The following is a 25,088-nucleotide window of genomic DNA, read 5'->3' as shown; positions in this document are numbered from 1 at the left end:
TCTCCTTCCCATTTTTTCTCTGTACCTATAGCTTCTATAAACAAAAGAGTCGAGAAAATTTAGAACAATATACTCTAGAATTCATCAGCTTGGTAAATGGGGAGTACGCGATTATATGTGACAGATTGAAATCAGAAGGTGAAACCAATCACTTCCATTTCTGAAACATGAAAAACACCGGGGCTTCACTTACTAGCAACAGTGGGTTGGTTAATTCTTCCTTTTCGTAAATCACTTCGGAATCGCCATGTTAGGCGTTAAAAAAAAAAAAACCCGAGAGGAAGTAGCATAATGTTTCATTAGTACACACTTTCTTTAACCTCGTATAACAAATTAGCCTAGTTCTGAAAGATGTCATGAACCAAATGAAACAATCCCTTGCTTACACCCTTGCTTACACTCTTAAAAATGGCCTACCAAAACCAAACTCAGCTTCTCATTATCCAACTACTCCATGCCTCAAACATTCCTCTTATACCCACAAGCTCTTCAACCTCATTCAAAGCTAGACTGTCTTTCTCTTCAACAAACTCATCCGAGCCTACTCAATTAACCAATCCCATCAATGTCTCACTCTTTACTCCCAAATGCGCCTCAACAACTGTTCCCCCAACGAACATTCTTTCATCTTCCTTTTCCCTGAGTTTGCTACACTTCCTTCCCTTCTTCATGGCCAAATCCTTCGTATCCATTTCCTCAAATTTGGGTTTGCTCTTGACTGCTATGCCTTAACCGCTTTGCTTGACGTGTGTACAAAACTTCGTACATTAACGTTGGCTCGGCAAGCGTTCGGTGAAATGCATGTTAGAAACGTGCCCACTTGGAACGCATTAATTGCCAGGTATTCGAGTTGTGGGGACATGAAGGATGACTTTGAATTATTTAAATCGATGCCTGAGAAGAATGTGGTTTTGTGAACCTCCACGATATCTGGGTATTCGCAGAATAGGCAATTTTTGAGAGCCTTAGATATGTTTTTAAGGATGGAGAATGAGAGAGGAGTTAAACCGAATCGAGTGACCATTGCTAGTGTGCACCAGCTTGTGCCAATCTTGAAGCATTGGAGGTTGGAGAAAAGATTGAAGCACATGCAATTTGAGGATTTGTATGTTAGCAATAGTGTCCTAGAAATGTATGCAACGTGTGGTAAAATTGAGGTGGCGAAGCGTGTTTGATGAGATCGGCAACAGAAGAAATTTGTTCTTTGGAATTCAATGATCATGGGTTTTGCTCTTCATGGAAATGTATTGAGGCTCTCGAGGATTACGATCAAATGCTGGTCAGCAGTTCCTTGAATACTTATATTGTTCAAATTGTTTTGAAATATGTTTCGCATTCCTATTTAGTTCCTTATATGTTTTTTCTTCATTGATGGCAACAGTATCTTCATTGATGACAACAGTATGAAGGAACTGCACTAGATGATGGAACATCTTTAGCATGCACGCATAGAGGGTTATTGGTAAAAAGACTTTTCGTATCAATGACCAAAAAGAATCATATTAATCCCAAACTGGAACAGTAAGGGTGCATGTTTGACTTTCTAGGTCGGTCTGGTGCATTGCAGGCAGCTTATGATCTTTAAAAAAAGCATGTCTTTGAAATCCGATTCGATGGTTTGTAGAGCTGTTTTAGGAGCTTGCAGCTTCCACAACAATGTCGAACTTGACTAATGTAACTATTTGTTAATTTGTAATGAATAAACGCGATTGATGATTTTCTTTTGGATGATAAAAGGTATTGTGAGCCAAAATAAAAATAAAAGGCTAAGAAAGCAAATCAACGTAGTATTTTCCTCGCATCTATCAAAGTGGTGCCCGTGAAAAATCAGTTGACCCAAACGTAATACGGTTTTAAGCTGTCTTCTCCTTCACTCTATATCTTCGACTCCTTCCAACAAATTTAAGAATCTCATCGATAAGGATCACTGGTATTGAGACCAAAATTACCAGAAACCACTCATTCAGACTCAATGGAACAACACCAAACATATCTGCCAGGAATGGAATGTAGAGTACAAGGCAATGGAGTCCAAATGAGACTGACATGGCAACCAAAAGCCAAGGGTTCCTCCAAGGTGGCATGCTAAGCAGGCTGCTGTCTTCAGAAAGCGCGTTCAAGGAATTGAACATTTCGATTGCTACTAATACAGATAGTGACAGAGTCATTGCCTTCACTTTACCAATGGTGAAGTAGTCACATGGGTTTGAGAAAGTGATCAGGTGACCTCCACCAACACTATATGGAGCCACAGAGAAATTTGACCATGTAGAGCACTCTCCCCAGTTGCGAAGCTGAGACAGTTCAACTAGTGTGTGCCCATCAGTCACAAGGTTGATACCCATAAAAGAAGCCTGAGTGTACCACAAGATGAAGATGCCAACAGTTGCTATGCCCACATAAGAACCTATTATCTGCAATTGAAAAAAAAAATGTAAAACACTAGTTCATTTAGTTTTTGCTTGCTTCATAACAGAAGCACAGGTTCATGGATAAACACACTCATCTTGTGCATTAGGCAACATAAGTTGTGAATAGTTTCTGCTACTCTTGATAATGTTATTACAAAGAAAAAAAAAAACACTAAGACCATCACCACTACAGCAATGCATATGTGCTATAACTGGTAAATGACATAAGAACACTGATCCAAGGAGGAAAAGAAATTGCCACTTATAAACTATTGTCATACTATCAGAAAGAGAGAGGCGGTAGATGATTGGGAAAAAAAATTCGAGGAAAACATTTGATTATTCAAGATGGAAGATATAATTATAAGTCAGGAAGGATGATTCATCTTAACCATTTTAAAATTTCAGAACCTTGCCATACCTAGTTATTAGTAGGAACAAATTATCATAAAGTATGCCATACAGTATTTCAAGGGGGAGATGGTCAGTGCTCAGTCAATACTAACCAAGTAACGGAAGAGAACCCAGGAGTTAATAAGGGCATCATCACTTCTGCGGGGTGGTTTCCGCATTATGCCAACATCTGGAGGATTAAACCCAAGAGCTGTCGCAGGAGGACCATCAGTAACCAAATTCACCCATAAAAGTTGCACAGGTATCATACATTCTGGTACACCCAGAGCAGCAGTCAAGAATATGGATATTACTTCTCCAATATTGGATGATATCATGTATCTGTGAATTTAGAAAATGAATAAATAAGGCATATCTTAATTGCTTAGAGGAAAGTAATAGAGCTACTTTAACATACCTTATGAAAGATTTCATGTTATTATAAATTGAGCGACCCTCAGCAACAGCTGAAACAATGGTGCTAAAGTTGTCATCTGCCAAAATCATATCAGAAGCTTCTTTTGCGACCTGGAAAATTGAACAATAAGCATGTTGAGTCTAAAGGGTTATAAGGTAGGAATGACATCGTTTTATCTTTCTCTTTTTCTTTATGAAGTAGAAAGGACTTATTCGATGGTCATTACTCATTAGTAGGGAAGAACATGAAAGTATTAGTTCCAACAAATAGTACAAGTTTATGTCAAGTGATGGCAAATGCCTAAATAATCATATAGTTTGCTGTAGGCAAAGTCACATGAAGGCCACAAGAATCAAGATTCCATCTCCAAGCAAGAGAATCAAGGTTATATATTTACCTCAGTTCCAGTTATGCCCATAGCAATTCCAATGTCAGCCAGTTTGAGGGCAGGTGCATCATTCACTCCATCTCCAGTCATTGCAACAATTTCCCCCATCTCTTTTAGCATCCTAACAATTTCTTGCTTATGCCTGGGCTCAGAACGAGAGAAGACCTTTCCAACAGGCTTTGACAAAGTTTCAAGTTGTTGTGAAGAGGAAAGAGCCATGAATTCTTTACCAGTAAAACTTTTCCCTCTAAGATCCTCTCCATCAGAAAACAATTTAATTTCGCGGCAGATAGCCTCAGCTGTGGATTTATTATCTCCAGTAATCACCATAACTCTAATCCCTGCTCCTTTACAATCTTCAATTGCTTTATGAACTTCATCTCGTGGAGGGTCCTATAAGATGGATCTGCCTAATTACATCTCTGGGAATCATTAACTTGACAGTTTATTAACTAATATGATTGAAAAAAGCTTTTGACATATGCTTACCCTGAGACCAACAACCCCTACAAAAACCAAGCCACTTTCAATGGAAGAATAACAAGCTGGATCAAGCAACTTCTTATGAGCAGGATGATTCTCAGAATAGTAGTCTGAAAATTCTCCTAATTCATCCTTGTACGCCAATCCTAAGCATCGCAATCCCTTTGAACTCATCACTGAATGTCTTGAAAGCAATAGTCGCCTACAAGGTTCATCCACTGGAACAAGAGATCCATCTGCAAGTTGCACATGTGTACTACGTTCCAGTAAACTCTCAACAGCACCCTATAGATAATGCATATTAATTTAGCAATAAAAGAAACAAGGACATAATAGATCATTTATAATATTAAAAGGAAAAGAAAGTGAAAGATTAATAATAGCTGATAGGGCAGAGTAGCAACTGCAAACAGAGCAATATACATAACAAAACCAAACTTTCAAATACGTACAGAAGATTGGAAAAAAAGACACCTGTCTTACAGTTTCCTCAAGCTGAATTTTCAGTTTTTGCAAATCTTTCTTACACATAAATTGATACGTCTTTTGTTGTTATTCTCCTTTGGGGAGTTTTATCCATTTAATTAATTAATTTATGTTCATAATGTTTAATATTTCAAAAATCCATTTAAGTTCAAGTTTAATGTAACTGCTAATTTCAAGTTAGAGGAAGTTAAATTCTAATAAACAAAAAAGATGGTATTTGTAATTATTTGATCCATTTAACCAACAGTTGAATGAATTGTAGACAACAATACGAAGAGTACGGTCATTTGTCCATTGAAGAAACTTATGGAAAAGATTTGAACCAACCAAAAGAAAAAAATCGCAGTCACCTTGACAAGGAGTCGATTGAGCCCAGTAGGCTCTCTGACAATAATGCTCATAGACTTCCGTACGCGATCAAATTCCAACGTTGCAAGCCTTTTCGATCTCTTGGTCCACCACTCGCAGCAACCTACATTTCGCAATTTACGACAAATCAAAGAAATGAATCATAATGCCCGACATCTGATGTATGTAGAAATAGAACGATTTAAGGTCACCTAGTTTAACTGTGCTTCGGTCAATCAAATAGCTTCCAACGAGCTGTGAGTCGCGGATTTTGTTCCGCATCTTGGCATCCGGAACTCCCATCTTTTCAACCAAAACCTTCAAAGCTGCTTCTGTGGGCAAACCTGTAGCTCGGAAAAGACGACCATCATAGAAAATCCCAGCATCATTGCAAACTGCACATATTTCTGCCATGACTTGTAAGTTGGCATCCATATTGTAGCAGGTCCAATCAACAATTCCACCATCCTTAGGATCATAGGTTGTGCCTTCAACATGGAAAATACGAGAAGTAGTGGTTTTCCCACCCAGGGTAAAGAACTCAGCAACAGACATTTGATTCGTGGTCAAAGTCCCAGTTTTATCTGAACAAATCACGGTAGTGCATCCTAAGGTTTCAACACTAGGAAGCTTCCGTACGATCGCATTCTTCTGAGCCATTTTTCTCGTACCAAGAGCTAAAGATGTTGTGATTACAGCAGGGAGGCCTTCTGGAATTGCAGCGACAGCAAGGGCAACAGCTATCTTGAAGTAATAGGTGCATTTCTCAAAAGAGAAGCGGACATTTGCAGGCCATCCATCCACTATGTCCCAAGAGAGAAAGTTTTTGTAATTGATAAACCATACAATGAGACAAACAAGCCCAATTGCAGTTGTAAGCCTGTTCCCAAATTCATCCAACTTCTTTTTTAAAGGTGTGTCACTCTCTTCCAAAGAGGCCTCGTGTATTTGCTTCTGTATTTTCCCAATCTCAGTTTTCATTCCAGTGGAAACAACTATACAGATACAGTTACCATTCACCACAGTCGTTCCTGCAAAAACCATATTTTCTTTTGCCTGCAATTCACATTCCTCCGGGAATATAGGACTGGTACCTTTAAGAACAGGCATTGCCTCTCCAGTTAGTGCACTTTGCTCTAATCTCAAAGTTGAGGTTTTCAGAGCCGCTATCCTCATATCAGCAGGAACCTTATCACCAACCTGCAATTCTACTATGTCCCCAGGGACTAGCTCCCGGGCTGGCAGATCTGGTACAAGGAACCCGTCCCTTAAAACCTTCCCAGATTCGCATTGCATCTCCTTAAGGGCCTCAAGTGCCTTCTCAGCATTAGTCTCTTGCCATACTCCAACAATGGCATTAAGAACTAAAATCAATACTATCACAAATGGCTCCACGTAGGCCTCAAACCCAGACTCCTCTGATTCACTTCCATGCATATAAGCTAGAATAAAAGATATAAAAGCTGCAACTAGAAGTATCTTTACAAGCATGTCATCAAATTGCTCTAACACAAGCCGCCATAAGGGCTTCCCTTTCTCTTTGGCAAGCTCATTCCAACCATACTTCTCACGCTGCTTTTCCACCTCATAACTACTCAAACCCTTATCTAGTTTCACATTATACTCCTTCAAGCACCGCTCAACAGACCATGACCACGCAGGGAAAGGTTTTTCCTCCATTGAATCCTCAAATTTGGTTACCAACCCTAAGTATAATTCCTTCAAATTTCCCTTAAACCCATATCATTTTCCTGCAAAACAGATAAAAAAAAACATGAAGCTTGAACTACAATTAAGTTATAAGAAAGAGATTATAAAAATCCAAAGTTTCCACCAACAGCACCATAATCAAAAAAAGAAAAAATAAACTAAGAAATGCATGAAGAGGTTAAAACTTTAGTGCAAGAAGCAAAACAGAAGCAAAAGCAGAAACAGAAACCTTGCATTAACTTCCTCTAAATAGTAATGAAATTTTGTCGAATTACAATAGTAAAGAGAGTTATTAATTACCCAACAACAAAAAAGGCAATATTCTTTTTCTACTTCTTTAATTATCAAAAAACAAACCAACAATATGAACTAACTAGCCACCATAACAATAACCGAAGCAACCGAACAGAGGAATTACGAAACAGCGGTTTTAACAAAGATCCTACAACACAAAAAAAAAAAAAAAAAACTGCTCAGAGTGGCAACTAACTGCCAGCATTAGCTTAAAAACTGTAACTGTAGTTAACCATATGACAAACAAACCCAAAAAAAAAAAAAACTTTACCTATAAAACAAGAACCGAGAGGAAATGACTGAACTTGATGACACAGAAAACGTCCTCTTATATGAAAAACTCAGTGCGTAAAACAATTTAAAAATAGGTACAGAAAGAAACGAATAAAACCTTTGAATAAGAGCCAGGCCAAGAAAAAAGATGGCTTGGAAACAAAGCAAAGTTGAAAGAAAATTCTTTGGTTCTCTTTTTTCTGTTTTTTATTTAAAGAAAGAACTCTTCTAACACAAGAAAAAGACTTAAAGAGAAGGAAAAAAAATGCAGTGAGTGACGTTCCCAAAAAAACAGGGCCATAATATTTTTTTGAATTTGCTTTTGGAATTCCTTTAATGTCGTCAGGTCATAATATTTATATTTTATATATAAAAGTTTCTTCTATTTTTACTAAAACGCCCTTGAATTTAACGGTCGTTTTCCTTTCGGAATGTAACGCCCTGGAATAAAATATATATAAAATATAGATGCGGTCGCATTTGATGGCCGTACAGAAAACAAAAAATCCGTGTTTTTCATTAAATACTAAAAGATTTAAATGAGAACAAAAAAATTAACGAGACCGGTTGCTTGGTTGGTCTGAATGAGACAGTTCAAAGACAACTTCGTTTGAGGTGGTCTTATAAAATTTTTTTTCTATATTATTAATTTTTTTTAATATGGAAGTTGTAGTAAGACTTTGGGTAATTTCTATAGATTAATACATTTTTTATTGTAATTAATTAACTAATTATTTAAATATCAATGAGTCAGCTAATCGTGTTTGAGATGGTATCGTAATTCCAATTTTCAAGAATGAATTTGTTTTCAACGTTTTTTTATTTAATTTCAATGCCTGAAACGCGTTTTCTCAGGAGACAACAAGAATTAAAAGGTTTTTGTTTTGGTGCATTAATTAAAAGGTTTTTGGGGCATCTTTGAAGGAATTGCATTTTACTAACCTATTTTTCATTTTTTTTATAAGATTGTTTTGATTTAATTAAGTTGTTTTCCACATGAAAACAACTTAGGGGCACTTGAATCAATTAGCATTTGGTTTGCCGGCAAATCCAAAGAAAAAACAATTGGGAAAAACAGTAAAAGATAAATTTTTTAGCCTCAAATTACAACTTTTCAACAATTAAATTTGTCTTGCAAGCTTGAAAATTTTCTTCTTCACTTTTACACTGTTCCCCAAAATTTTAATGGGAAATTATTTTTTTTTTAAATGAAGCAAATATGACTACAAAGGGTTAAGATTTACAGAAATAATTTTCACCCAAAATTTTCGTAAGGACAAACAAAGTCCACTCTGTTAGTTTTATAAGTTATTATAAATCAAGTTTCGTACTGCAAATGGAAAGCCTGTTATTGTCATTGAGAGTAGCTCTTTGTTTTGTTTTAGTTGGGAACCAAAGTTCCAGGAAGCTTCCTTGTTTTACCTGCCACCCAATTCCAATGGTAGTGACATGAGCCTCCAAAACCCACTGATAAAGACATGATTTTGATCAATGGGAATCAATGTGATGGAGCTTATCAATACACTTTTTTATTTATTTAATTTATTAATTACTTTTATCAGCTATTTAATTGATTAATAATTAGCAATGATTTAATCGCACAAAAAAGATCTTTGTACTCTGTGTACCTTTCTCTTCTTGGTGGAGCCTTTTCTCTGATTAAGAAACTGAAAATTTAAGCTGATCACTCCATAAAAATGAAAATGAAAGACAAGAGAATATTAATAATGGTGACTTCCAGTCTGATGAAAACGATTCCCTGTTTTCTACCGTCCAAATATCACAAGCGGTTTCCTGGTACTAGCGCCCATAACAAATGCGTGTGTTATGCTTTCCGGAGGGAACAACCCTACATGCAAAAATCTATATATTTCTTGTTTTTCTCGGTCTATAGTTTTCTTTTGTATTTTGGTGAATTTAAGAATATAAAATGAGATTATAAGTGCTGATACTTGTTGAATATTATTTTTTAAAAATAATTATATGAATTAATTAAATTAAAATATATCTTTTATTTTCAACTATATTATCGCATAGGCACGTCCCAGCAATCAAATGTCAAAATCAATGTATCGAAGCTAACTGGAGTCACTACCAAGAGCCAGTATATAACCCTGTCTGATTCAAAGAGTCGACACCCCAGTCTCCCTCTTGCCTTCTTCCCCTTTCCCACGTTTTGTACAATTTTTCTTGCTCTTGATTTTGTCTTAATAAGAGTAGTTCTCAACTTCCTATCACGAAGCCTTCCAAAATTGTCAAAAAAGTTGTTAAACTAATTCCATGGCTAATGCCTAAGAGGAACAATTTGCAGCCAGTTGGTGATATATACCTGCTTCTATATATATATATATATATAGCTAGTGGTCCTTGGACTGGCAAGAGCTGCTGTCACATTGAACAAGAACTTTTCTTATTTCATTAGTGCTCTCATGCCAAAGATTAATACACAACATTTAAGTTTTCCACCAAGAGTCCACCCAAAAATTAAAAAAAAAATGAAAAGAAGGTTGTCATTTTTCCTACACAACATATACATGTAGCTTTCATCCTATCTGTCAATTGTATATGTTTAATTAATTGTATTTAAATAAATAATTTTTTTACTTTTGAATATAAATAAACATGGAATTTAGGGTAACAAATATTTGAGGTTATAAACGGCACTTTCATCAATGCCAATAATTCTACAATAGGTGACATGTGGAGGCTTTTTTTTTTCTTTTTCTAATTGACCATGTTTGACAAAATCACTGTTATACTTCTTCATGAACTCTCATTTCATTATATTGTACCTCAAAGACCAGACACCTTATGTTAATGCTTTAGTTTGAACTGCAAAATAATGCATAGAAAGCTAATGATTGGCTTCTCTAGGTTCAATATACTACCACTACATTAATTTAGCAAAATTTTATTTTTGCTTTTTTATTGAATAGTAAGAGATATTCGATTTGCTTAGAATTTTTTTTTTGATTGATCAAAACATGTTTATTTATATCAAATTATTTTTTTATAATCTTTTAATAAATTCAAATTTAAACAATTAAAAAATATATATTTCACTCGATCTAAATCCGAATTGATGTTGTCCTTTATATTATTAGTACATTACTCACAACCCATTAATGGAATTTACTAGTTTAAATCAGATGAAGCATTACTGGAGGAGGGACTGATGGAGGCTAAGGTTTAGGATATATTTAATATAAGGATAAATATAAAATCCTCAAATGTATTTCTTCCATGAAATTAATATTGCAAATTTGAGTGAAATATTTCATTTTCTTTTCCTTAAACATGGCTTTATAATGAATTTCTCTTGTAAAATAAAATTATTGTTGCAAATTTGCATCAATGCTTCCATCCTTTTCTAAACAGAAAAGAAATTAAAAGAAAAAGTAGGAAGACGAAAGTATTAAAAATACCATTTACGTTAATTTTAATGTTAATTTTTGAGTTCGAAATCTTAAAAAAGAAAGAGTTTTTTTTTTCCCTGATAATCAATTTTTTTTAGAGTTGTTTAAAAATCAATTTAAATCTCCATCATGGAATTATACAGAAAAAAAAATGAAAATGAAAAGTTCTGTTCCGATTTGTTTTGGGTGGCTTCTCTGCTTTTGAGCCCAATGACGCATTCATATGGGCCAAGTCATAGTCGTAAACCAGCCCACTTTTGGCCCACCCTTAAAACTCAACAATTAATCTGCGGGCCTACTCCCTTAACAATCCAACGGATAATATTGTGTCACGCTGCATGGAGTAATAATCGAACGGCCAAAAAGACCATGCCAGCGTCAACTCTCGATCCTTTTAGGGCTTTGTTTGGCATTATAAGTACAATTTACGCCCTCAATTTTTATTTTGATAAAAAAATTTAATAAGTTATTTAATTTTTTAAAATAAAATATATCGATATTTAATAATTTAAAATAAATAATTATAAATTATAAATTTAAGATGATTTTAACAAATTATTATCGATAAAGACTCTAATTTAATTATCGAGGAGAACACCTTAACCGATATTTACGCCCTTAATAGTTATAGTAATTTGCCTGTTAACTTTCCTTACCCCCCAAAATTCCAAATTCACTTTCTTTTTCTTCTAGGGTTTCCGATTGAGGTTTTAATCGCAACTTCGCGAGTTTCTCTCCTTACTTTTTCTTGAAATATCTCTATCCCGTTTTTCGTCTGTTTGGTTCCCAAGAAGACGTAGGAAAACGCGACTTAACACTGTTCATTGTATGTCTAAACACAAATAGTAGTAGCATTTTTTTTGTCTATTCTAGGGTTTATAATTTTATTTTCTGGTTTTTGCTTTGCTTTAGGTTTCTGTTAAGTATAAAGGTGCAATTCTTTTGGGGAAATAATGAAGCTTGTCTTTGCGGGGAACTTCGAGTACGAGACTCGGCAGTCAGAGCTGGAGCGTTTGTTTTCAAAGTACGGGAGGATCGACCGTTTTGACATGAAATCTGGTAAAAGATCTATTCCAACGACTATCAAAAACAATGAATGTACCCTGTTTTGGGATAGTAGTTTGGTGCTATTAGCTAAATGAATTTGGTAATTTTAGACTGTGGGCTGACTGAATTGAAGCTTTTCTGAATCTAAAATGCATTTTTTTTGTGGTTTGGTGTATCGTGCCTTTTATATTTTGCTGATGGTTGGCTGAGCCTAGTACATTTATTAGATTTTCTTTATTTTAATTAATAAAGAGAGAATTTCTTGGTTTTTCTAATCGTTCTGGATCATTTGGAAATGTTGGTGTCTCGTCACTTGTTTTTCCCACTTAACTCCAATGAATTTTCTCTTATAACGAATATCCTGGTGGAGTTACTGTTTTGGTTTTCTTCTCCCTTCGCGTGGCTAACTTTTCATCAACGTTTTGTTTTTGTTCATCGAAATAAGAACAACTCATGTACTAGTTTTGTGCTTTGCCTTTTTGCCTGCTGGCTGCAATCTTGTCACCCTTTGTCATATCTTCTCTTTAATAGTGTCTTAACTGACACTTGAAGCGAGTACAATGAGGGGAATGCTAGGAGTGATTTGTTGGGTAGCAGTCCTGCACATATCCTGGCTCGAGGATGCATTTAACTTTGGTGTTTGAATGAACAAAAATCGTTAAATGGGTATTTATCTTGTTTTCGGACTGGATGTCAGATTTGCAGCATCTACAGAGGTCTGTATGTCTGATTACACTATCCAGGAAGACATTAAAATGGCACCCGTTGGTTTTCAATTTTACTGGAAAAAACCTCCATATTAAGTGTTTGTTTTGATGCAGGAACTTCTACGAAGGGAAAATGAGCTTCTATCTGGACTTGCCAACTTTCTATAAAAACTTCTATTGCAATGGAAATATTCCTGCCTGCCTGCTCTCCTGCCACCCACAGATGGCATATCCTGGTTTTTCTTCACTCGATCATGTTACTCACCCTCCTTACTGGCTGGTGGGGGCCTATCAAATTATCATGTCATGTCTAGTACCACTGACTTTAGAGGATCACTAAATTCTGTCATTTCATGCCTTCCATTTCTGAACTCCTGCTGTCTAAATGATGAAGCATGCTTTGCAATGATGTCTCAGACCTGAAAACTTGGATTTAAACCTTTAATATGCAACCATCTTGATTTAGTGCATCATGCAATGCTTCTACATCCTTATGTTCATCAGCCCTTCCTTCACATATTTGCAGGTGTCGTATATATTTCTTTGTTCTTGCAGGGAAAAGAAATCCTGTGATTTGGCTGATGTACCACTAGTTCTGTGGGTATAGCCCCAATGATACAAACTATCATTTCTGCCTAGGATCTCAGTTTACATTTCAGGATTTGCTTTTGTTTATTTTGAGGATGAAAAAAATGATGCTATTCGTGGACTTGATAATATTCCTTTTGGTTATGACCTGAGGCGACTGTCTGTGGAGTGGGCTAAGGTGCATTATTGTTCTCTCTGAGTTACTCCTTTAGTTACTGGTTTTTAGTTTTAATGGGTATGAAAGCAATAATTTCTGATTTTAAGATGGATAATTTTACTGTCACGGTGAATGTGGTTGGCATCGTGAAGGTTCTAGGTTAGTAACAAATCTGAGGCGCACCAAAACCTTGTTTGTTGTCAACTTCGATCAATTCGTACTAGGGAACATGATATAGTAAGGCACTTTGAGCCATATGGGAAGGTTCTTCATGTTCGCATTAGGAGGAACTTTGCGATTGTGCTGTTTGCAACACAAGAGCATGCTATCAAAGCCCTCGAGGCCACACGAAGGAGGTAGAAATAATGAAATATACGCTGTTTTTCTATTGATTTCATGTTCAGATGGTATTGTTCCTAAAGTACCATGTTGTGCCTTTACTGCAAGTTACTGGACAGAGTTGTGTCTCTTGAATATGCTTTAAGAGATGATGATGAGAGGGATGACAGATGTGATAGTCAAGAGGAAGTTGGTAGACGTTGGGATAGTCTATATGGGAGGTACCAAAGTCCTGCCTATCTCAGGCGACCAAGTCCCAATTTGGCTGGCAGTCCTGTTTATGATTGCTACAATGGTCCTGCTTATGACAGGCGCAAGAGTCTTGAGTATGGGAGGCACAGGAGTCCTGAGTATGGCAGATATCGCAGGTAGTGATTAAAGCCAATTATCGTTGCTTGCTGGTTCTTTTATTTCTTTTTCTGAGGTTTGTTTTGCGAGCAAATTATATCTGTGTCATATTATTTATTTATTTTCCGCAAGAAATGCGTCGTCATTGTTCATTGAATTAGCAGCCGATCACCTGCTTGAAGGCCTCGCACATAAACTGCTGTCAGATTAATGGGGGAAAACACTTGTTCAACAAATGGGACCTCATCTATTTTGTTGCTCTCTCCCTAGCAGTGTATGCTTACCGTAGAAGAATGAATAAGCATTTTTCTTCTCTTTCCCATTGCATAAGTCTTAAAGTTGGGATATTATTAGGTTGAACTGATCTGATGTCATTTTCCGACTTAGTTGGGATGTATGGGCAGATCATTTTGGTATGCAATCAAAAACCTTTTAATCGTCTTAATATGGATAGTTGTTTTGATAAAAATAAATGCTGGCACGATTTTCTGCCCATTTAATATCTTCTGTTGCAACTTAGTTGATTTATAATTCCCTTTCTTGATTTTATACTTTTAAATTATTTTCAAATATCACGATTGGGAAATCATCCTAGAGGAACGGAACCAAGGAAGGTTTCACTGTTTATTTGGGTTCATGAAGCGCATGTTGTAAACGAGAAAGAGTTATCACGTACCTCAAGATTCAAGAACATGGTACAAGAAGTCTGAGTTCAGGATGCAGGTTAGGGTTTGGTAAGAAGTCTGCCGTTTTCTGTACCCAACACACACCCCCCCCCCCCCAAAAAAAAAAAAAAACTCAGCGTGTACGGTCTCTATTCAGACCATTAATTGGAGATAATCATTTTCATTAACAGTAAACCTTGCAGAACAATAAGATAAATATAATATCTTACTGCACCGAATACAAACACAAAAAAAGGATCAAGTTGAGGGTTTCCTTAGCTCCTGATCAATCGCCTTCTCGAGCCACGTCTCGGCGTCCTCCATCATTCCAGGGCTGAGCCTCACCATCAGGATGCAAAACTCAGTCTGGTTAAGTGCCCCATCTCCGTCGAGATCACCTTCTCTAACCATCCCTTCGGCTTCCTCTTTGCTCATCCCTTCCATGCCTAAAAGTGCAGAATTTCTCCTCAGACTCTCTGGCGTTATCAACCCTCTTTCCTGGTCAGCTAGAAGCCGAAACCCTCCACATAATTCAGACACAAAAGCTTCTACGTCGAGCTTTTCAGCCATCACAGGTAACAAATCCTCGTACTCGCTTGTTGTTGTCGTAGTTCTTTCTTTAATTCCCTTGCGTTCCATTATGGTTGGTTGCTGTTTTCTACTAGGGTGGTCTAAACAAAAAAACAATATTTGAGGGACAAGGATAGCTCGAGTTGCGCACTGTGGACTTTGCACCAAGGGAGCGGGTTATATAAGGACCACCAAAGCCTTTATGAGCATTGCAAAGTTTCGTCGCTTTCTCAGGTTTCCGCGAACCGTTTGATGGGTGATGCGACACACGAAATCCGTTTGTTCCAAAATGGACGGTTGGATTCCTTATAATGGGTAGATTTCTTTTCTATTTTATGGTGGTGTAACTGCGTTATATTTGGTCCTAATTGGTGTTAGATTTTTTTTTGGGTCTATATTTTTATTCTCAATTTAACAGTTTCTAGGAAGGTGCAGATGTAGGGGAGATAGGGGATTGGGTGGATTGACGTAATCTTTTGACAGAAGGAATTGCTTAAATTGTCCGGTGTTGGCTTTCTATGAAGGTTCCTATTCCCTATCTCTCTCTCTTTCTCTCCAATTAGATAATATACTTGGATTCTTGCAATTTGTTGCCAGCTCTATAATTGTCCATCATATCTATCGTCCAATTTTTCACATATTCGAAACGAAACAAAAGATTTCTAAACCCTGCTCAAAGCCCAATCATTGTTTTCCTTTCCTTTGCACACGGTGCCTCGAACTACCATTTGTTCTGGTCCCTCTGCCTGTTATGCCCATCCCTTGATGTTTGGTTTCTCTTACTGAATTCCCTAATGATTCTTAGTGTTTTCCTACTAATAAAATTACAATTTGATTTGGTTCCACTCTATTGGTTTTTGTTTGGGGGTATTTTTGTTTGTTTTTAATCTTTATGCCGTCTAAGAAACGATTTTCTAAGTCATTAAATAGACCTTTTATCGATATATGACAATAAGATTCGTAGTAAATTTGATAGAAATTGTCATCAATGTCGTCATTCATCACATCGATTATATATATTATATGATTGCCGATTTAAAAGAAAATGAAATTTGGGGTCCTTCCCGAAGGATCATTCTCCATCAGGGAAGACAAACATTAAAGTCGGAAGCGGAAGGTACATAAAGCCAAAGGAAGTTTCTTATTTCTTTTCTGGAGTCTCTTGACAAAGCCCAGTCTAGTTGATCTTTCAAGGCAATTATAAAATTGGGGGTCATATCTCTTTCAATATACGTTTATAGGTGCGTGACCACTCTGTCTCCAGGCACATGCCTGCCCTTGTCCTGCAGACATCAAAGCTTTAGAGTTTAGTGTATGTTGTTTTCCTCTTTTTTTTTTTTTTAAAGTGAAAGTTGTTCCCATGATTTTGGGGCAGTTAAGCATCTTTAATGGCTATTAGATCAATAAACAGTTTTAGCCATTTTTAAAGGCAAAGCTCTGCCCTCCTCCCCATGCTGACAATGGATGCTAAGAGAAAAGCTTCATGTCTGAAAATCTGTGCCATCAAACCAATTCTAGGACATTAGTTCCTTGCATTATTGGGAAGACATGTAGGGAAAAAGTAGTTGGCTTTGTAGTTGAGTAATTACATTTCCCTGTAATGAAGTAACTAAAAATGGAATAATTCATAAGCTCAATATTTGCTGTTACTGCATTAGATTCGGTCAAGATTGCCCGAATAAAATAAAGCATTTACATCTTAAAAGTGGGGCTCTGATTTTCTTTCTGTCATACGAAGTGGATCATCCGGCTTGGTTCATGCATAATCAACTTATTGCTGCTACAACTTTCTGTCAGCTCCTAGATTTTTTTAGATTCGAAAATTTCCTTCTTTAACATCTTTTCCACCTAAACTTCCTAGCTGTTTCCAACGCAGCACAACTCTCCACAATCATCAGAGTAAAAAGGCGAATCAATGGTGCAGATGCTGGCAAAAAGGTCGCTGATTCTGTCTAGGAGGCATGAAATGGTGATTCCCACACTAGACCATTAGAAAAAGATGAGCCAATCTCTCAAAAACAGTACCATACCTACTTAATTTTATTTTTTTTTTGTCAATGATGTGAATCGCCAAAGGCAGACAAGGTCTCAACATTTTGTTGTTACTGTATACATGTTGCCCAAGCACATTGAAGAAAACTTTTTTACATTTTCAATTCCTGCTAACTGCTTTGAAAAGATACTATAAACAAAAAAATCACGATTTTAGTTGATCTTTTTGCTCTAACAACAGCAATTAACTTAACAATTCCAATTAAAAGTAAGTAATAGCTTCAATTCTGCTTCGAGGAAGAAAGCCATCAAGAGATAGGACAATGGTTAATTGGTTTAACCTATTTAAAAGGAAAAGGAAACGAAATTTTACACCTGTTTTAATCAACGAGGACAATAGTTAATTGGTTTAATCTTTGTCAACATTTTTTACTTTGGTTAAGAAGGCAGGCAAAGTTGCCATTACAGAACCAAATGACTTGAATCAACAACAACAGTATGAGAAATCAAGGACTACCAGTTCACCTTGGCAATCTTGAAATTTGCACTGCAATTTTGCCTTCCCTGAACTTCTCTGATTCCTCACAAGCTTTTATATACCTCCAACCCAACCACACTCCTCAATCAGAGCAGTAAAGAGCGGTTGGAGTATGGATACCGCTACTAAGAAGCACAATTAATCCGAGATTTTAACAAATAGAAACAACTTGAACAAATTTTAGCCCATAATTGGAAATAGCCCAAAGAGGAGGGGTCAAAGAATAAATATTACAAAACACTAGGGGATATCATTAATTAATTAAATTCTTTTCCCTTTACATGGAACACTCCATAAACAGAGCAACTCACTCAACTGAAATTAAAAAAAGAGGCTCCAATTAGGGTTTTCGAAGAAACTGATCAAGTGGAAGGATTCGAACGCGAAAACCCGTCTTTGTTAAAGTAAAAAAGAATGGAGTTTTGCCCAACTTGTGGGAACATGTTACAGTACGAGTTAACACATATGGGTAGGCCTTCGAGGTTCTTTTGCCCGACTTGTCCCTACGTTTGTCACCTCGAAAGCAAGGTATTTTTATTTTGAACTACTGTCAATTCTTTTCTTTTTATTTTCTTTGTTGTTGAGTGATTTTTGTGTTGTGGGGTTTTTTTAAAAGGTTAAAATAAAGAGAAGACAGCATCTTGTTAAGAAAGAAATAGAACCTGTTTTCAGCAAAGATGATATGAAAATTGGTGGCTCCGAGACTGATGGTAAGTTCATTCTCAACCTGAAATTGGGGTTCTTTTTTTTTTGGGTTCTTATGCCCCACTGAATGTTGCTGAAGATGCTTGTAACTTGATTCTTGATGTTAGTCAAAAACCATAATTTTATTAGATTATAGCCGTTAGCCTTTTGTTTTCTGGTATTATTTTTTCTTATTGTCTTTGTGCATTGTCATATGACTCTTTTGTGGTTACAAGTTTGGATATTTTGGTGTTTGTTGCATTTGTAAAGTAGAAGTTCAATAAAGGTCTTATGTTCTTGATGCATTATAATTATATTTTGAACACTTTGTTGTAGTTTTGATTCTGTACATTGAGAGGTCCTTAACTTTTATCTCAAAAGTGTTCTGGAGCTAGGTGTATAGATGATGAAGGTAGCAGGTGGTGGTCATTGAACTATTTTTTTTTCAAATTATGCTTCTAGATGCTAAAGAATGAATTACTGCTTGCCAAGATGCTATATGATGGGTGGAAAAAATAGAAAGCCAAAATCCTATTGAAAATGTTTAGTTGGGTGGCAAGAGAAGATGACCTAAAATTTGAAAAGTTATCTGTTTCAAGTAAAAGCGAACTGAGTGAAAGTTGGTTGGGATAGTTTACTACAAATGTAAGTAGATTGCAGGTTCAATTTTTAATAGAAAGTGTGCTTCTTACAGTCCCATAATGACCTGTGTAATTCTCAAACTTTTCTCTATTGTATAAAGTATCATATGTTATTTCTTGTTGTTGGACAGAAGGCTATGTAAAATTGGTCAGTTGATTCAGGCTGAGATTTGCAAAGTTAAGCCATATTTGTCTTATAGGCATTTGGAAACATAAATGTGAATTTTTTGGCTTCTTTAATCAACTCAGTGCCTAAAATTTTCAAATTTCTAATTAAAACATTGGTTAATAATTCATTCTTTAGGTGTTCTTACAGTCATCTCTTGATTGCTAAATGACAAAGCCAACTTTGGTGCCCGATACGATCTGACACTTGGCATGCTGATCTCTCTTCTTCTCGATATTATCCTTGCCTTATCTTCTTGTCCTCTTTTAAACATTATCTCTATTTTCTGGCAGCAACATGCCCTTTTTGCAACTTTGGAAGGGCCCTCTTCTCACAGGTGCAGATTCGGTCAGCTGATGAGCCAGCAACAACATTCTATCAGTGCTTGAAATGCGAAAAGATGTGGCGTGAGGATTGAGTACATGTTATTCCCTTATTTCTTACATGCCCTGACTTTGTGGGGCATGATCCTTACAAGTCTCTTGAGTGCAAATTTTGAGTTTCTTAATTGTACTTGTACCTTTTCCTTTATTGAAGCAAATGGAAATGAAAATAGACGGAAGGAAAACAAATTATTGTGCATCAGACAGAAGGATTATGGAAACAGTAGATGGTCACTGCTTTAGTGTATAATTTATTCATAAGATGCAATATAAAGGGCTATGCAAGGCGAGATACCATGATTAGTCTTCAAATTATGGGCAGTTATAGTTTGCTTTTGAGAATCTGAGGTCCGTTGGTGAAATTATTAATAATCACTTTAATCCCTTTTTTAATATAAGTTCATTGTACTTGATTCTTGGTTTAATTAGTTGATTGCTCTTTTGCACATGCAAATGCTGAGAAAGATTTAGTATTGATGATTGCAAAGCTGAAACTTCGGCTCCTTCCCTCCCCTCCTCTGTGGAAAATGAATTAGCATCGAGTCCGAGAGATCAGAGCAAGTCAAAACCATTAGGCACTTGCCATGGATCATTGCAACTTAAACAACCTGTCTTCTCAATAAGAAATAAAAAACATGAAGTTTGAAGTTCTGCAAGTGCATGCGATTATCGATAGCTTGCTGTGTTTTTTCATTCTCTTTCTGGCTCAAGCACTTGCCCATTAGCAGCAATTACCTGGGCCACCTGCATCTTTATTGTCATGAAACCCAAGTCTAGCTCAGCCTGATTACAGCAACTAAAGTCGTCTTCTGATAGCCAAGCAATAATAAGCATGACAGGTAAGAGATAGGCGGTACTGTTAGCCGTTGTGCAAAATTATATACAATCTCATTCCAACGAAAGATACCAGAAAAACAGCTTCTGATAAGAACGATCACGACTGCCAAAAAAGGGCCACATCCAATGCAAGAGGTTTAAATAGATATCATCACAATTCTCATAGGGAAAAAATTAAGTGGAAAAGCAACAACAAAATAGTACAGCAAGAAGAAAACAGTTCAGGTTCTTAATCGCTGAACAGAAAACTTTTTCTTTGCCATCCATCCCTTTTTAGTAGCCTCCAATGCCTCCTCCCTCTTCCTAGAAAGCTCTTGTAACCAATGTTGATACTGTGCCTCAATTGCATCAAGCTCCAGCTTTAGTTCAACATCCAGATCATTGTCCACTGTAGACAGGGATGAGCAGCAACCTGGCAGGCTCAAAACATTCAGTTCTCAGCTTAAATTGAGGAAAGAGAGCCCTGAAGTCTTCACCAATTAACTTGAGTTGCATTCATCATAACAAGTATCCTGAAGGTCTTGTTCAGAGTTATATCCACCTAAATGTTTACAGATTCCATCTATATTTGAGTCAGCAGCCTCAGACGATTCAGCATTCTTAATTGAAATCTCCTCAATCAGTATCTTCGAAACAACCAATGCTTGCGACTCTTGATCTTCCAAAGAATAATAATACTCGTTGGAAGCATCTTGGGCTTGTATGGCACCTCCTCGGAGGCTTGTATTTGGACCAGAATCAACGTCTTTCACAACCATCATTGCAGGATCACTAGTTAGAAATGAATCCCATGGGCGGTCCATTGAGGTTTTGCAGTTCCTGGAAACTGAAAACTCACCACATGGATTTGCAGTTCCACTAGAGGAATAATCAGAGGGCTTCCAACCAGGTAGAAGTTTCATTATCGAGCAACCAATAAACTGAGCTATGAAGGCAAAATCATGATCTGTTAACTCTAGTTGTTCAACCATCTCAGCTGTGACTGAGAGAGCGGTATCGCTGTCAAGGTAAAAGAGAAAATGTATGTTTCTTACTCGACCTGCGAAATAGCAGTTAACTCCTGTGTTATTATACTTTAATAAGGTATAACTCAAGTTTTCCAGGTACTACAAGCACTTACCACAAGAATCAGCAATACGCAAGGTCAATGAAACCGAGTTGTCATCATCCTTTTCTCCTCTCAACCTGAATTCATTGTTCTTATGCATCCTCTGGAACTCCAAAACCGGACACTGAGGACTCTTACTGTTGCTTCCAGTGCATGTACTTACAGAAAGCTGCTTATAGTCAGTATCTATGTCCATGGACGAAGGCCCTGATGCAGGTACATTTATTGCTTTCGAACTTGAGTTGGGTAGTTGGAGGGCAAGTCGGATTGGTTCCTTTGGGTACTCTACTTTCAGAAATGGATCATCCAAAAGCTCCTTTGCAGACAATCTCTCAGATGCTGGAACCAGACATTTCTTGATGAATTCCCTTATTCGTGGATCAACCACCTTACTAAGGGAAGCAGGTTTGATGCCCTGAATGAAATTCACCAAAATATAAAACTGAAAGTCACAAAAAACCAAGTCCAAAATGAACAAAATCCCTGTTTATAACGTGATAATAAAGAGTTGCGTGATGTACTTACAGAGATAACTTTCTTATAGATCTGTGCTGGATTTTTACATTCATTATATGGATACTCAAAAGTAACCATCTCTAACAGACACATTCCGAAAGAGTATACATCTACAAGTTCATTATATTCCTCTTCATTATTCCCATTAATAAAAATATTGTCACACTTTAAATCCCTATGAATAATAGGGGGTTCATGACTGTGAAGATACACTAGGCCTTGAAGAATCTGCCTTGCTCAGTTCTTTATGGCTTTCATATCAACGTTTTTATGCTTCTTACGATATCTGATAACAAAAGGACATAAACTATGTCATACAGAACCGGATTGACCGAAAGAACAGAAGAAAATAATCGTAAAATACAAACATCCTGAGACTCCCAGATGTGAATAGCTCTGTAATCATGTTAACAGTTTTCTTCTTGTCATCCACCCATGAATTGTAAAACTTGATGATATTTTCATTTTTCAATGATCTCAAGAGATGAATTTCAGAATACAAAATTTCCAAATCTTCTGGCGACCGCAAGACATCATCAATCCTTACTTGGTTCCAAGCAACTTCTATTCCATCAACTTCATCAAATGCTCTGTAACTAGAAAATTGTAAACAAAGCCTAAGGGTAAACAATCATTAAAACGATACCCAAACTAAGACCAGGGAAGATTAAGAACCATACACTGTCTTGAATGCACCCTTGCCCAAGACTTCATCAAACTGTTATTAAAAAAAAAAAAAAAAGATACAAAAGCAGTATCATATATATTTTTTACATTCCATTTCTAACTTTGTCTTAAATCTCAAACATTTAACATCAAAATGTAACCATAATATCGAAACAAAGTCAACAATAGATTCATACCCGAATGTAACGACCCGTAGGCTCTCTTTCTACGAAAAAGGGTTCTGCTTCAGAAGTATAAAACATTCCATCATTCTTTGGCATTACCAATCCTAACCCAGAATTCATTGAATCAGACAGCTACCAAATAGAAAAGGAAAATTTTGTATTTTTTCTTCAAAATTTTGAAATGTTTTAACTTTTTTTTTAAAGGGGTGCGCAGAGGGGGGAGGAAGAGATCGGGGATTAAGCAATCAAAGCGGTGGCTGTTAAAGAACCAGGATACGAAGGAAACGACGACGCTTTTGTTGTTGCTTATGCTGCTCAGAGAAAGCTTTGGAGGCAATGGAGAAAGAATCGAATGCCGACCATGAACGGAACCGGCATTCGAGTGCGACAACAACGACGTCGTCTCGATGAAATGAACCGCGTCTACAATTCATAACCCCCAATGCCCTGTCTCTCAACCCCCTCATTTCTTTACACCAAACCCAGCTTCTCCAATACCATTTTATTTCTCAAAAACAAAAAAAAAAAAAGCCTCTTTCAAAAAATTCCAAAACCCAAAAAGATAAAAGGATCAATAAGGAGAGTGTGATTTGGGGTCTTTTTGTGAAAGAAAAAAGAGGAAAGAAATGGGGGTTGTGGCTAGAAGGGGAAAAAGAAAAGCAGTTGAGACATGAGAGACAGCTGTTGGAATGGACTATGGATGAAAGATTATGCGAAACAAAGCTTTGAACAAACACTTGTACGGGTTGAAATTCAAGGAAAGCTTGTGAGTTGAAACTTGAAACTCACGCAAGACTTTACTTTTCTACTTTATGTCGGTACAGCGTTAACATTTGTTTGATTTTTCAACTGTCCTTTCGGGAGTGGACTTTTATTATTATTATATTCAGCGAGTGAAAGCTGACGTTTTGCCGCGCCGCCTGCGGCCTTTTTTTTTGTTTTTTTAATTCTTTTCAGTTCTCGTGGCTGCGGCGGCCTGGATTTGTCTTTGTTATAAAATTGCGCCATTTTAAGTTACAATCCATCTTATGATATATTTAATAGGTAATATTGAATGATTTTGAGGAGATTAAAAATATTAGTAAAAGTAAGATTGATTAATGTAATAATAAGAATAAAATTAATGATAATATATATATGTAAAAATAGTAATTATAAAGTGAATTATAGTGAGAAAAGATATATTAAGAATATTAAATTAAAATTTGTATATAATAATTATTTAATATTTATAAAATTAATGTATAATTTAAAATTATTAAATTATTTTAATGTTAAATATTAATTTTCACTGGATAATTAAAAATTAATAAAATAATAGTACATTGAATAATTTTTTATATTAAATTAATAAAATTATTTTATATTTTTAAATAAAAATCAAAATAAAAAACAAAATAAAATTATAAAGATATATTTATAATATAAAATAAAGGGTAAAAAAAAACAAATCAGTTGACCAACATGGTCAGCGAACCATTGACAAAAATCATCACACCGACTGTTTGTATCCAAATTACTAATTAATGCTGATTGACAGAAAAGCCCTCGGTAACCGCACCTCGGGATATGCTTATGAAGCCAAAGGACCCTTAAGCGCCCTTGGGCCGTGGCCCGTTGCCATGCATTGCTGTCACTGAGATCCTGTGAATCAAGTCAACTCTCTTTGACCCGCGTTCTTTTTAAGTTTTTTCAAGTTGATGTTAGCTTCTGTTTTTTTTTTTTTAAGAATTAAGGAGATGGATTTTAGGTAAAATTATATAAATAAATAAGATTATGTTTGATGTAAAAGATGATAAATAAAATAAAATAATAATTATTTTATATTATATTTAATTTTTATTTAAAATTAATAAAAAAATTATAAAAAAAATAATTATTCTTTTGATTTAGGATGATTAATTATTTTAAAATAAAAAAATAATTCTAATTAATAAATAAAATTATAATATTTTAATTCTTTTATCAAATATAAAATATAATAATATTATTATTTAATATAATTTTATTAATAAAATCACCGTATCTTATATTCTAAATACATCCAAAATATATTATGAACCCAAATATTAGCAGTAATCATTCGATTAGGTGCAATGAGAGAGAAAACAAAACTTTAGTAAAACTAAACCACTTTTGAAACCATGCGTGAAGATTTTCTAAAATCCATTCCGTTGCCGACGATAAACTTACTCGAAATTCATATTTTCGTACATAGAAAAGTTACAAATTTTTGTGATACAAAAGGCCATTAGAACTAATCTTTTTCTTTCACAAATGTTTCTCTCAAATATATGTTTTTGAAATTAATTATATGAAGAGGTTCATAAC

At 35.8% G+C, this 25,088-nt stretch overlaps 4 protein-coding genes and 2 pseudogenes across 26 annotated transcripts; 3 read left to right on the top strand and 3 right to left on the bottom strand.

The window, feature by feature from the left end:
- The first annotated feature begins 207 nt into the window (after window positions 1–207).
- On the top strand, window positions 208–1,506 carry LOC111306387 (pentatricopeptide repeat-containing protein At5g08510 pseudogene; annotated as a pseudogene).
- A 74-nt stretch (window positions 1,507–1,580) lies between these two features.
- Window positions 1,581–7,533, bottom strand: LOC111304863 (calcium-transporting ATPase, endoplasmic reticulum-type-like). 2 transcript variants are annotated; one of them, XM_089750570.1, is made up of 9 exons: window positions 7,203–7,270; window positions 6,938–7,079; window positions 5,140–6,678; window positions 4,930–5,051; window positions 4,100–4,378; window positions 3,620–4,003; window positions 3,223–3,332; window positions 2,918–3,146; window positions 1,581–2,414 (listed from the first exon to the last, which is right to left on the bottom strand). In XM_089750570.1, the coding sequence occupies exons 3-9, from the start codon at window positions 6,605–6,607 to the stop codon at window positions 1,854–1,856; spliced, it is 3,153 nt and encodes a 1,050-aa protein (XP_089606696.1). In that variant the 5' UTR covers window positions 6,608–6,678; window positions 6,938–7,079; window positions 7,203–7,270; the 3' UTR covers window positions 1,581–1,853. The 2 variants fall into 2 exon arrangements, with proteins under 2 accessions (XP_089606696.1, XP_022757582.1); XM_022901847.2 differs by lacking the exon at window positions 6,938–7,079 and having other exon boundaries at window positions 7,203–7,533.
- A 3,724-nt stretch (window positions 7,534–11,257) lies between these two features.
- Window positions 11,258–17,195, top strand: LOC111306386 (uncharacterized). 21 transcript variants are annotated; one of them, XR_016331632.1, is made up of 8 exons: window positions 11,258–11,446; window positions 11,533–11,679; window positions 12,489–13,826; window positions 14,402–14,540; window positions 14,663–15,046; window positions 15,137–15,356; window positions 15,477–15,565; window positions 16,918–17,195. XR_016331632.1 is itself a non-coding variant. In XM_089750934.1 (5 exons), the coding sequence occupies exons 3-4, from the start codon at window positions 13,546–13,548 to the stop codon at window positions 14,514–14,516; spliced, it is 396 nt and encodes a 131-aa protein (XP_089607060.1). In that variant the 5' UTR covers window positions 11,258–11,446; window positions 11,533–11,679; window positions 12,489–13,545; the 3' UTR covers window positions 14,517–14,540; window positions 14,663–15,637. The 21 variants fall into 21 exon arrangements, 4 of the variants coding, with proteins under 4 accessions (XP_089607060.1, XP_089607063.1, XP_089607064.1 ...); XR_016331633.1 differs by having other exon boundaries at window positions 15,460–15,565; XR_016331634.1 differs by lacking the exon at window positions 15,477–15,565.
- Window positions 14,613–15,110, bottom strand: LOC111304860 (calcium-binding protein KIC-like). The gene has a single exon (XM_022901843.2). The coding sequence runs from the start codon at window positions 15,108–15,110 to the stop codon at window positions 14,730–14,732; it is 381 nt and encodes a 126-aa protein (XP_022757578.1). The 3' UTR covers window positions 14,613–14,729.
- A 657-nt stretch (window positions 17,196–17,852) lies between the features above and the next one.
- LOC111304862 (DNA-directed RNA polymerase III subunit RPC10-like) lies at window positions 17,853–19,757 on the top strand. The gene is made up of 3 exons (XM_022901846.2): window positions 17,853–18,099; window positions 18,188–18,281; window positions 19,356–19,757. The coding sequence occupies exons 1-3, from the start codon at window positions 17,986–17,988 to the stop codon at window positions 19,478–19,480; spliced, it is 333 nt and encodes a 110-aa protein (XP_022757581.1). The 5' UTR covers window positions 17,853–17,985; the 3' UTR covers window positions 19,481–19,757.
- A 554-nt stretch (window positions 19,758–20,311) lies between these two features.
- On the bottom strand, window positions 20,312–23,471 carry LOC111304858 (putative serine/threonine-protein kinase WNK4; annotated as a pseudogene). Its single transcript, XR_016331623.1, has 6 exons — window positions 22,770–23,471; window positions 22,587–22,624; window positions 22,275–22,502; window positions 21,916–22,192; window positions 21,403–21,805; window positions 20,312–21,321 (listed from the first exon to the last, which is right to left on the bottom strand). The product of XR_016331623.1 is annotated as a putative serine/threonine-protein kinase WNK4 (transcript).
- Window positions 23,472–25,088: the final 1,617 nt, after the last annotated feature.

This window comes from Durio zibethinus, chromosome 21, assembly GCF_047325235.1.
Source record: "Durio zibethinus cultivar Kanyao isolate XHJ-2024 chromosome 21, ASM4732523v1, whole genome shotgun sequence".
NCBI classification, from domain to species: Eukaryota; Viridiplantae; Streptophyta; class Magnoliopsida; order Malvales; family Malvaceae; genus Durio; species Durio zibethinus.
The sequence above is the reverse complement of the archived record's forward strand: the minus strand, read 5'-3'. Positions and strand labels throughout refer to the sequence as shown.